At 44.5% G+C, this 12,340-nt stretch overlaps 1 protein-coding gene and 1 long non-coding RNA gene across 4 annotated transcripts; one reads left to right on the top strand and one right to left on the bottom strand.

Moving 5' to 3' along the window:
* Positions 1 to 1,590: 1,590 nt before the first annotated feature.
* Positions 1,591 to 12,256, bottom strand: LOC130193002 (uromodulin-like). Its single transcript, XM_056413278.1, has 13 exons — positions 11,336 to 12,256; positions 10,826 to 11,025; positions 10,029 to 10,166; positions 6,646 to 6,763; positions 6,288 to 6,465; positions 5,855 to 5,996; positions 4,422 to 4,577; positions 4,133 to 4,188; positions 3,847 to 4,022; positions 2,948 to 3,348; positions 2,771 to 2,867; positions 2,450 to 2,675; positions 1,591 to 1,979 (listed from the first exon to the last, which is right to left on the bottom strand). Exons 1-13 carry the CDS (start codon positions 11,444 to 11,446, stop codon positions 1,777 to 1,779), a joined length of 2,202 nt encoding a protein of 733 aa, XP_056269253.1. The 5' UTR covers positions 11,447 to 12,256; the 3' UTR covers positions 1,591 to 1,776.
* On the top strand, positions 1,596 to 10,089 carry LOC130193066 (uncharacterized). Of its 3 annotated transcripts, none has more exons than XR_008831502.1 (4): positions 1,596 to 1,686; positions 3,413 to 3,494; positions 6,222 to 6,363; positions 10,016 to 10,089. It is a non-coding gene; the product is annotated as an uncharacterized LOC130193066 (long non-coding RNA). The 3 variants fall into 3 exon arrangements; XR_008831500.1 differs by lacking the exon at positions 10,016 to 10,089 and adding an exon at positions 6,592 to 6,678; XR_008831501.1 differs by lacking the exon at positions 10,016 to 10,089 and adding an exon at positions 6,512 to 6,602.
* Positions 12,257 to 12,340: the final 84 nt, after the last annotated feature.

The raw sequence follows: 12,340 nt of genomic DNA, 5'->3' as shown, positions 1-12,340 counted from the left end.
ACAGGGGTCCCCAACCCCCGGGCCGCGGCCCGGTACCGGTCCGCGGCTTGGTTGGAACCGGGCCGCGGAAAAAAAGGGAATAAATAAAGTTTAAAATTTTTTTTTTTAATCAGTCGGAAAAATCTATTATTTTGAAAAAGGACCGGATACACCCGTGTGTACGTCTGAGCCGCGTTCAGGAGTCTTATGGTGTGTTCACACCGTAATTCGGCGTAATGATGAGTTGTAGTTTTGGCACTTTATGCCCTTCGTATAATTGTGTGACGTCATATTTATTACGTCATTTATATTGCCGGTCCGTGAAAATAATTTCTGACACGGAACCGGTCCGTGGCTCAAAAAAGGTTGGGGACCGCTGATATAAGAGTTTTATTTTCTTGAGGGAGCTGATGTCCGGATGTCTTCGGCAGAAATAAACCCTGGAAAAATAAATCTTCAGGCCCGAAACAAGTCCGTTCCATGTGCATGCACAGCATCGGTGTCGGTTTACATGGGACGGCTGTTGTACTTTAGTTGAGGAGCAGATATCACCACTAGTTGGCGCTATTCAGGCGCTGCAGGTGAGACCGCGGAGAGGCCGGTCTTCACTTGTCTGGTTCGGTGTTCCGGCTTACAGTTTTAAAGAAAACACAGAATTTGTTACACTGATTTATTTCACCCCCCCAAACAAACACATGGTTATACGGTTATACGGTCATTAAGACATCGAGCGGCAGGTTGATATATTGCACATTCCCCATGAATCCCTTTTTAAAGACACAAATGCATAAGTCATCATGATTCCAGCCTGAGAAGGATCCAGCTGAGGGGGTCAGGGCCCTTTAGGGGGTTTCAGGTTGACCCAGATCTGGCAACCCGGCCCGGAGCCAGCAGAAGATTATGGAACAAAGGTTTCAAAGTGGGAACAGTTTTAGTTACACACACTGAGAGTAATTATTTAATTATCGGGCTCAATTATCACGTACATAAAGCATTTTTGTGCCAACTGTTGTGTAAGCTAACACAACAGTACCACCTGACCTGTATGACCTTGAACTTGAACGTGTTTTACGAGAAGTTGACGACAGCACGTCGAAAAAATCCTGCAAAACCAGACGGAGTCCCGTCTTGTTTTCACAGCGGTAGAAATGTTTTTAAGTTCTACCGTCGGTAACTGGTTCAGGTGCCCCCGAGCTGCAGGAGGAGGTGACACCGGTTTGCTAACTGTGGGAAAAACAACCTCAGATCAATCAGAACCAATGCCAGGGATACTTCATTATCGTTGTATGCAATGCACTAACACGGCATGTCGTCTTCAAATGACTTTACCGGAGACAGGAATCAAGATATATGGCCCAAAAAACACAAAGTTCCACTGTCCAATGCCTATTATATTAAATGTAAATAGAGACTGTAATAGAGGTTCTGTGGCATGAGTTGAAAACGGCAACAAAGAATCAATGAGACCAAAGTCCCAAAGGTCCCAGAGGTCAGCGCTCTAAGCTGAAGGCCGATGGGAGGCGTGCACCTCTCAGAGTTACTGTGCCCCCCCACACAGAGCAGACCTTTGGAGTACGAGCTACCAGCTCCGTTCATTGAAGAAGAGTTGGGTTATAGCTTGGATACCTGTTTTATTTGTTGCGTACCTTTTGCTAGTTTCTCAATATTACAAACCTACATTTAAGAAGAGATGATACATGAATACATGTGAGTATTGTCTTAGAAAGACAGACCTCTAAAGAAGGTGAAACAATCATTCAACACAATAAAACAAATAGCAAGTGATCTTCGTTGGGTTTACTTCTCCCAACCTGAAACTAGAAGAGATCTGCGGTCTTCGTCTTTTCTCTTCCTGATGAAGTAGCCAAAGACCATAAACGCCAACACCAGCAACACCAAGAAGGTGCTGGCTAGGACCGCAGTGCTGATGCTGAGGGTCTCCTTGAACCCCAGACCTCCTCCGCTGACTTTAATGTATGGCTGCACTGGTGGAGGATTCACTGAAAGACAACAGTGCATAGGTAGCAGGTAGGGTAGAGTAGAGGAGTAGAGTAGATTGGTAGGGAGTTAGGTCGGTACAGAGGGTATGTAGGAAAGTAGAACAATAGGGAAGTAGGTAGGTGAGTAGATTGGAAGGGAGTTAGGTGGGTAGGTACAATGTCAGGTAAATAGAGGTTAGATAGGAACGTAGGAAAAAAGGTAGATTAGATTGGTTGATAGGTAGTTAGGTAGCTATGTTGGTAGGTGGGTCTATATATAGGACACTAGGTAGGTAGGTGAGTATATTTGGAGGTAGTTAGGTAGGTATGTAGGTAGATAGATAGATAGGAAAGTTGGTAGGTATGTAGAAATGAAGGTGCGTAGGTAGGTAGGTTGTTGGTAAGGAGGGTAGGCAGGTAGTTAGGTAGGGAGATGAGGTCAGTGGGTCTGTCGATAGATCAATAAATGGATTGATAGATCAAATATTCACCTGCAGCAGGCTGGTCAATCTGTTTCACCAAAGGGGCGCTACCTTCCACAACGGCATTGGAGACCGCCTGCCTGACAAACCGCAAAGGACCCTGGGTAATGGAGTGTCCGACGGTCTCCTTGGTCACCGAACGCTTGCGTCGGGATGGATCCGTCAGACAACCCTGGGAACACCTGGAGAAGGAACTCCCAGTCTCGCACAGGATGACGGAGCAGGTGACGTACACCTGTAGGATGGAAGTTAAGCCGTGGTTGTACCTGCTGTCATCTGTGAACACGTTGGCATAAGTTTGGTATCATTTGGTGTATTCATTATTATTACCTGGTCAAGGTTTCCACTAAATTTGAAGACTTGAACCTCAAAGTTGTATGACATCTGATTGGATGGGTAGATTTTAAATGTCTCGTCCCGTTGACACCTGCCAGAGAAAGGAGGTGTGATCAGGGAGCTGCACATGGACGAGCGTCTTCGTGGCCTCAGGTCGGCATCAGCACTCACCCGTTCTTGATGAGGTCATAGAAGATGGCGTTGTTCGGGTTGTCATCCGGGGTGGCTTTGCACGACTCCACAAACAGACTGACGTTGGGCAGATCCGATTCTGCCTGGATGCCCATGTTGACCATGTCCAGCAGCTTCACCTCCACCGGGTAGGCGCCGGGGGCCACATTGCTCGTGAAGGTGCCGTCGGTGAATATTTCAAAGGTGTAGCCGAAGCTGCCGAAGTTGGACTCGGTGAAAACGTAGTCCGACTTGTGGATGTTGAAGTAGCTTGAGATGCTGACGGACTTCGGAAACTGGCACGAGACGTCGATCTTGAGTTCCTTCCTCCGGACGATGACCTCGCCCGGCAGCACGAAGGACTTGATCTGGTTCTTGAAAACGAGAAAGTCGCCTTGTTCCTGTTTGTGAAGGGAAATGAACAGGAAGTTCTTTATTTGATCACCTTTTCACTGTGTTTTACAGCGAGATCATTCACTGCCACGTGATTACTACGTTCCCCTTTAAGGCATCGAGTGCTGCAGGAATGAGCCCCCCAACCCGCAAGGTGAGGCAGCGTTTTGCACCAATTTCCCCGACTCCATGTCAATGTGTGTTTTTTATTAGGTTAAATGTCTGTGGTCAACACAAGCTGAGGATCTATGATAAAACATATACAAGCAACCAACCGGTGAAGTTTGCAGTGGTTCAAAAGCGTTTGTTAAATATGAGAACGCCAACAAGTCCTCCACCGCCTCCTTGTGACAACAGTGTAGTTTGTGTTCTTTATTTGGAAGAATAATCAACTTCTGCTTATTTTGTGCAATATTCCTAATTACAACGAGGGAACAGGTGATGCTGACTTCCTGTCCCAAGTAAACCATCCCTGCAGCGGCAACTTCCTGAATGTTTTTGCACACCTGGAGTTTGGTGCCGCAGGCGGTGAACGACGTGACGACCACGATGTGAGTGGCGTTGGCGGTGAGCGAGCACGACGAGTCTAGGAGCTGCAGGAAGTTCTCGTCGATGCCCGGCATGGAGGCCTTCTCCAGGGCCACCACCATCTTGTTGGGGGAGCACGTGACGGTGACCATGCCTGTCAATCAACACCCACAACGTGAGGACGGGACACAATGGACCTTCAGACAATAGAATGGACCACGATACAAAGATATAAAAGTACAAAGACACAGACGTCCAACGAACCTTGAGTGAGAGGCGATTGTGTCACCATGACAACGACGCACCTCATATCTGATTGTCTGTATGCCAAAACAGAGAAAAGGTGTGTTGTTTATGGTTCAGAGAGACAGTATTTCCAATGAAGGTCCTGATGTTAAATACCGCAGCACGAGGAGTTAAATAAATATAAAAATGTTCATCACAGAAACCACAACCAAGTAATCTGCTGGCTCAATAGAGGCCGGCCGGTCCTCTTGTGTCACTCCTCTTTATTTAGACAAACTAAGGACACACAGCAGCGAGGAGGACTCACGTTTCCTTGGTCTCTGCCGTGAAGCAGACCGGCACGGACCTGTACAGGTCTCTGGGCTGGGGGGTCCAGCTCAGGGTCAGTTGGGCGTGTCCCTCAGGCTGGTCTGTGAACACTTTGCTCATGCTGTGGGGGCCGCTCACCTGGAAGTCCTGGATGCTTCAGGGGGAGACAGGTGTGAAATAAGGTGTTACAAGGGTCTCTAGCCATGCATGGTCACAGGGCCCAGAACACCAAGGACTTCACCGACAGACGTCAATCAAAGACACTCAGAAAGAACTTAGAGAAACTAAACGATGACAAAAACTACAAACACCCCAACACAAAGGAACTACAAAAGCCCAAAACAGCTCAAAAGAGCTGCTACAGAACTACAAAGAGAATAGGGCAACATAACCAGACACACAACATGACCACAAAGGAAAGAGACACAAAACAACCACTCAGAGATAAAACGAATAGCAAGAGACACAAAACAACCCCAAAGAGATACAAAACAACTTCAAAGAGACACAAAACAACCACCAAGAGATACAAAACAACCACCAAGAGATACAAAACAACCACAAAGAGACAAAACAACCACCAAGAGATACAAAACAACCACAAAGAGACAAAACAACCACCAAGAGATACAAAACAACCACAAAGAGACAAAACAACCACCAAGAGATACAAAACAACCACAAAGAGACAAAACAACCACAAAGAGACACAAAACAACCCCAAAGAGATACAAAACAACTTCATAGAGACACAAAACAACCACCAAGAGATACAAAACAACCACAAAGAGACAAAACAACCACAAAGAGACACAAAACAACCCCAAAGAGATACAAAACAACCACCAAGAGATACAAAACAACCACAAAGAGACAAAACAACCACCAAGAGATACAAAACAACCACAAAGAGACAAAACAACCACCAAGAGATACAAAACAACCACCAAGAGATACAAAACAACCACAAAGAGACACAAAACAACCACAAAGAGACAAAACAACCACCAAGAGATACAAAACAACCACCAAGAGATACAAAACAACCACAAAGAGACAAAACAACCACCAAGAGATACAAAACAACCACAAAGAGACAAAACAACCACCAAGAGATACAAAACAACCACAAAGAGACACAAAACAACCACAAAGAGACAAAACAACCACCAGGAGATACAAAACAACCACAAAGAGACAAAACAACCACCAAGAGATACAAAACAACCACAAAGAGACAAAACAACCACCAAGAGATACAAAACAACCACAAAGAGACAAAACAACCACCAAGAGATACAAAACAACCACCAAGAGATACAAAACAACCACAAAGAGATACAAAACAACCACCAAGAGATACAACTCTACCATAAAACACCCGTAGAGTGTGTGCGCCCCTTTGCCCTGGGAGCTCTAGGAGGTACTGACCTGGCGTGGTGGGCTTGTGCCCGGGCAGTAAGTTGGAAGTTCTGACCCACAGGGGCAACGAGAACGTCCCCATTGGACGGCGTCGGGGACAAGTACACGGGCCGCCCGTGACCCAGTTCACAGATTGGGATGGAAGCAACGACTGAAACGCAGGACAGGATCTTCTTTAGGCCTCAGAGCTCACTGGTCGTCAGTGGTCCAAACTACTTTATGGGGTTTCTTTCTGTTACATTTGGTTGTTCAGTGAGAGGATCGTACTTCCAAGACATAAAGAGGATTATTGATTTTGTAACAAGGGTTATTAGATGTTATGTTTGAATATGCAAATGATGCATTATCTAATGCCACGTCTTCTCTTCAACAACAGCTTAATCCTCATAACTTCTGGACTGTAAGGAACCCGTCTGGATCAGACCCGCGGCCTCGGACTCACTCTGGATGGAGAACTGCAGCTTCACTCGGCAGAGAGGCGGCGCCGCGGCGTCGCGCTGCACCGACGTCCCGTCGCCGTAAGTCAGCGTGATGGTTTTACGTGGAAAATCCTCCAGAAACAGCTCAAACACGTGGTCGCCAACGGCAACCAGACCGTCAGCTGTCAGCATGCACCCAGTCTGGAGGAGAAGGAGGTGGAGATGATTAAAGCCTATTGATCCACAGGGAAGTGGAGGAGAAGAAAGTGAAGGAGGAAGAAGTGGAGGAGAAGGAAGTGGAGATGATTAAAGACTCTTGATCCACAGGGAAGTGGAGGAGGAATAACCTCAAACAAAACGTGAAGGTGTTGCCACGGTTACCTCATCCAGAGCGAAGTTGGCAGGAGGCGTGGCGTCGGAGGCGAAGCGGCACTTCACGACATCTCCGTCGGGATCGTGGGCCAGAAGTGGAAACTCTGAGAAACAGTTCTGAGGAACCCTGAAGGAACATCAACAAATACATTGAATATGTTTTTTCACTCTTTAACATGTTTGTTTACTTGTGAAATACTGGAAGCTTTCTCCATTTCAGACCGATAAAGATAATCCTTCAATAATAAGGAAATTCAATTAAAAAGACATATATACATACATATATATAATATTATCGATCTCAGTTTGTATTTGTAAACGATGACGCCTCGATAACCACCAACGTCAATCACGGAGTTCCACAAGGTTCTGTGCTTGGACCACTTTTATTTACCTTATACATGCTTCCTTTGGGCAATATTATCAGGAAACAGTCCATAAACTTTCATTGTTATGCAGATGATACTCAACTATATTTATCGATAAAACCAGAGGAGAGCAACAAACTCAGTAAAATTCAAGCATGTCTTAAAGACATAAAACATGGATGACCTGCAACTTCTTGATGTTAAACTCAGACAAACTGAAGTCATTTTACTCTGAGCAGCTCAGAGATCTGGTGATGTGGTTTCTGTAGACCGCATTGCCCTGGCATCAACGCCACTGTAAAGAATCTCTGTTATCTTGGATCAGGACTTGTCCTTTACCTCCACGTGAAGCAAAATGCAGTCCCAGGTGGACTGCATATTTACATCTACGTAACATGAAAACAATCAGGAACATTCTGGTCTCAAAAAGATGCAGAAAAACTGGTCCACACGTTTGTTACTTCTAGACTGGATTACTGCAACTCCTTATCATCAGGCTGCTCTATAAGTCTCTTAGGTCAACTCCTTATTATCAGGCTGCTCTATAAGTCTCTTAGGTCAACTCCTTATTATCAGGCTGCTCTATAAGTCTCTTAGGTCAACTCCTTATTATCAGGCTGCTCAATAGGTCTCTTAGGTCAACTCCTTATTATCAGGCTGCTCTATAAGTCTCTTAGGTCAACTCCTTATTATCAGGCTGCTCTATAAGTCTCTTAAGTCAACTCCTTATTATCAGGCTGCTCTATAAGTCTCTTAGGTCAACTCCTTATTATCAGGCTGCTCTAATATGTCTCTTAGGTCAACTCCTTATTATCAGGCTGCTCTATAAGTCTCTTAAGTCAACTCCTTATCAGGCTGCTCTATAAGTATCTTAAGTCAACTCCTTATTATCTGGCTGCTTTATAAGTCTCTTAAGTCAACTCCTTATTATCAGGCTGCTCTATAAGTCTCTTAAGTCAACTCCTTATTATCAGGCTGCTCTATAAGTCTCTTTAGTCAACTCCTTATTATCAGGCTGCTCTATAAGTCTCTTAAGTCAACTCCTTATTATCAGGCTGCTCTATAAGTCTCTTAGGTCAACTCCTTATTATCAGGCTGCTCAATAGGTCTCTTAGGTCAACTCCTTATTATCAGGCTGCTCTATAAGTCTCTTAGGTCAACTCCTTATTATCAGGCTGCTCTATAAGTCTCTTAAGTCAACTCCTTATTATCAGGCTGCTCTATAAGTCTCTTAAGTCAACTCCTTATTATCAGGCTGCTCTATAAGTCTCTTAGGTCAACTCCTTATTCTCAGGCTGCTCTATAAGTCTCTTAAGTCAACTCCTTATTATCAGGCTGCTCTATAAGTCTCTTAGATCAACTCCTTATTATCAGGCTGCTCTAATATGTCTCTTAGGTCAACTCCTTATTATCAGGCTGCTCTATAAGTCTCTTAGGTCAACTCCTTATTATCGGGCTGCTCTATAAGTCTCTTAAGTCAACTCCTTATTATCAGGCTGCTCTATAAGTCTCTTAGGTCAACTCCTTATTATCAGGCTGCTCAATAGGTCTCTTAGGTCAACTCCTTATTATCAGGCTGCTCTATAAGTCTCTTAGGTCAACTCCTTATTATCAGGCTGCTCTATAAGTCTCTTAAGTCAACTCCTTATTATCAGGCTGCTCTATAAGTCTCTTAAGTCAACTCCTTATTAGCAGGCTGCTCTATAAGTCTCTTAGGTCAACTCCTTATTATCAGGCTGCTCTATAAGTCTCTTAGGTCAACTCCTTATGATCAGGCTGCTCTATAATTCTCTTAGGTCAACTCCTTATTATCAGGCTGCTCTATAAGTCTCTTAAGTCAACTCCTTATTATCAGGCTGCTCTATAAGTCTCTTAGGTCAACTCCTTATTATCAGGCTGCTCTAATATGTCTCTTAGGTCAACTCCTTATTATCAGGCTGCTCTATAAGTCTCTTAAGTCAACTCCTTATCAGGCTGCTCTATAAGTCTCTTAAGTCAACTCCTTATTATCTGGCTGCTTTATAAGTCTCTTAAGTCAACTCCTTATTATCAGGCTGCTCTATAAGTCTCTTAAGTCAACTCCTTATTATCAGGCTGCTCTATACATCTCTTAGGTCAACTCCTTATTATCAGGCTGCTCTATAAGTCTCTTTAGTCAACTCCTTATTATCAGGCTGCTCTATAAGTCTCTTAAGTCAACTCCTTATTATCAGGCTGCTCTATAAGTCTCTTAGGTCAACTCCTTATGATCAGGCTGCTCTATAAGTCTCTTAAGTCAACTCCTTATGATCAGGCTGCTCTATAAGTCTCTTAGGTCAACTCCTTATTATCAGGCTGCTCTATAAGTCTCTTAGGTCAACTCCTTATTATCAGACTGCTCTATAAGTCTCTGAGATCAACTCCTTATTATCAGGCTGCTCTATAAGTATCTTAGGTCAACTCCTTATGATCAGGCTGCTCTATAAGTCTCTTAGGTCAACTCCTTATGATCAGGCTGCTCTATAAGTCTCTTAGGTCAACTCCTTATTATCAGGCTGCTCTATAAGTCTCTTAGGTCAACTCCTTATTATCAGGCTGCTCTATAAGTCTCTTAGGTCAACTCCTTATTATCAGGCTGCTCTAATATGTCTCTTATGTCAACTCCTTATTATCAGGCTGCTCTATAAGTCTCTTAAGTCAACTCCTTATCAGGCTCCTCTATAAGTCTCTTAAGTCAACTCCTTATTATCTGGCTGCTTTATAAGTCTCTTAAGTCAACTCCTTATTATCAGGCTGCTCTATAAGTCTCTTAGGTCAACTCCTTATTATCAGGCTGCTCTATAAGTCTCTTAAGTCAACTCCTTATGATCAGGCTGCTCTATAAGTCTCTTAGGTCCCTCCAGTTGATCCAGAATGCTGAAGCTCATGTACTGAGCTCTGGTACCTTACTGGTGTCTCTACTGAGTTCTGGTGCCTTACTGGTGTCTCTACTGAGCTCTGGTGCCTTACTGGTGTCTCTACTTCTGTCCCAGTTAAGCTTCGTACCGTAGAGACGACACGGTGGCCGTCACCGGGCAGCTGTTCAGGGCGGTAGAGTCGGACCGGCTGCCCAAGTCCAGCACTGCAGAGGAAGTCCAGGTCGTCTTTCCTTCCACATTAGAGGTCCAGCAGCAGCCCGAGTCCCTGAGGAACACACACACACACGTATGACCCTCCTCTTATTGGTGTACCCATAGTACATCCTCATATTGTGTAATAGATTGATCTGAAGTTCCAAACATGTGCATTCTCTCTGAGGAGGAACACATTACAGAACAACGGGAACATAATCCTCAAATATGCTTGAAATTCCGAAAAAGGCCTTAAAACAAACTCAAATCACATTTTGACGAACACTTGTTAAAGAATATCAACATCGAGACACGGAGTTAAACACACATTTAAACACAGACACAATCCTTTAATGTGCAGAAGAGGTCACATTAATATGATGTTTACACCTGGGCTGGATTAAACATTTAGATGTAAAGATCTTTTTAGTATTCATGTTTTTTCACTTCATTCACGCTGGAGAGGGGGCGTGGCTTATCTCAGAGGCTTATCTCCGTGGAAACAGTTATACTTTACACCTCGGAAGAAATAACCACTAGTTCTGCTTTATACCTGTTTTGGAACTCCCACATGGAGATGACCATATAGGAGTTTGAATATATATGTGTGAGTCTGTACAACAAAGTACAGCAATGTAAGGAGAAGAAGAAGAAAAAGAAGAAATAGAAGAAATAGAAGAAGAAGAAGAAAAAGAAGAAGAACCAGAATAAGAAGCAGCAGCAGCAGCTCACCTCAGGTACAGGGAGGTGTTGCCGGTGGAGATGGAGGCCTCCACTCGGCTCTCCGTCTGGCACCACCTTTGCTCCCCGGTGCCGTCCAGGTCCGTCTGCAGGATGCTGGACTCCGTGAAGCTCGTGCACGCCGCGTCCTCACACGTGTACGGCTGAGTCTCACAGCTGCTTCTCCCATTCTGTCTGCGGTGGAAGGTCACCTTCAGGGTCGGGAGAGGGGGAAGAAAACCCACAAAAGGTTTAAAAAACTACTTCTCTAGAGAGAGAGGAGAGAGAGATGCCCATCCTCCTTGGCTGTGGTCCCGCCAGGTGATGCATGAGGAATGACACGCAGGTGTTTCACAACATTTCCAGCTCTAAAAAGCTCTAAAAGATGTTTCTTTAACTCTGTCCCTGTGACTCCGGCGTGGAGTCGTTCACGCAGCTCGGTTGTGAGAACATGATACATCCGTTCCTCTTTATCCGGTAAAACCCTGATTCGTTCTCCCAGTCCCAGTGATGCAGGTATACCTGGATCGAGCCGTCCGTCTGCCTCTGAGGGGCCGTGAAGCTGACGCTGTCCCCGTGGAAGCCGAGCGAGGCCCCCGACAGGCCGAGCAGCAGCAGCAGCAGAGCCTCCATGGCGTCCGCGGTGTGTGAGGCGCCGTGCGGCGCGCTCACACTCTTAGAGCGAGGGGAGGAACCCAACCGGACGGACCAGATCTGGAGGAATCTGGGATGTTTCTTCTTTCTTTATTCAAGGGCTGAGATGGAAAAGAGATTGTGACTTGTTTGCCATGAACTTCACTTCACTGGTCTGGGGTCAGTTAGCAGGTCAAGAGGTCACGCCCACTGCTGCTGCTGATTACTTATGTCATATCGTGTGTTCTAACTCTGTTATGTTGGTCATTCTGGTCACATGACATCTTCTGTCCATCTTGATAGAAGGGTCCTCCTTTGTTGTTCAAAAACATGGGGGGGGGGGGGGGGTTCCTGATCTGATGTGAGGTCAAAGGTCAGGGATGTCGTATGTATACAGATTGTAAAGCCCTGAGGAGAGTTTGTGATTTGGGGTTTTACAAAATAATTTGAATTTAATTAAAATGTAATTGAATCTCCATCATCCAGGACCTTTTTCATGGATGTACAGTGTGTGAGTTTGAGTGTAACTTTTATTTTATTTATATTTGAGTATTATTCGTTAATATTATTATCAGTGTTGTTTTATTATTGATTAAAAGTATTATTTTCACATTGTAAATCACACTGACTGAGTTCTGACTATTATTATTGAATTTAGACCAAAGCAATCTTGCCCTTTGATCAGTTGACCGACATTAGCCAATCAGAAATGATGTTGTTTTATTTAATGTGATGTTTGAGTAATTGTATAGTTACACTATTCTTATAAATTAATTAATGTGGATTTAATCATCGGGTATTCCGGAGAGCAATTAAACATGTGTGTGTGTTAATGCATGTACGTGTGATTGTGTGTGCGTGTACGTAAACGGCTTTTGCTTTTTTTGTGACCAA

This window comes from Pseudoliparis swirei, chromosome 4 (assembly GCF_029220125.1).
Source record: "Pseudoliparis swirei isolate HS2019 ecotype Mariana Trench chromosome 4, NWPU_hadal_v1, whole genome shotgun sequence".
In the NCBI taxonomy this organism is placed as follows: Eukaryota; Metazoa; Chordata; class Actinopteri; order Perciformes; family Liparidae; genus Pseudoliparis; species Pseudoliparis swirei.
The sequence above is the reverse complement of the archived record's forward strand: the minus strand, read 5'-3'. Positions and strand labels throughout refer to the sequence as shown.

Coding starts and splice junctions, on each gene's coding strand:
- LOC130193002 (XM_056413278.1), bottom strand. CDS start 11,446: ATGGAGGCTCTGCTGCTGCTGCTGCTCGGCCTGTCGGGGGCCTCGCTC. Junction 3,349..3,846: donor CCTGCGGCACCAAACTCCAG/GTGTGCAAAAAC, acceptor CTTCACAAACAG/GAACAAGGCGACTTTCTCGT. Junction 2,676..2,770: donor TTAGTGGAAACCTTGACCAG/GTAATAATAATG, acceptor TCCATCCTACAG/GTGTACGTCACCTGCTCCGT.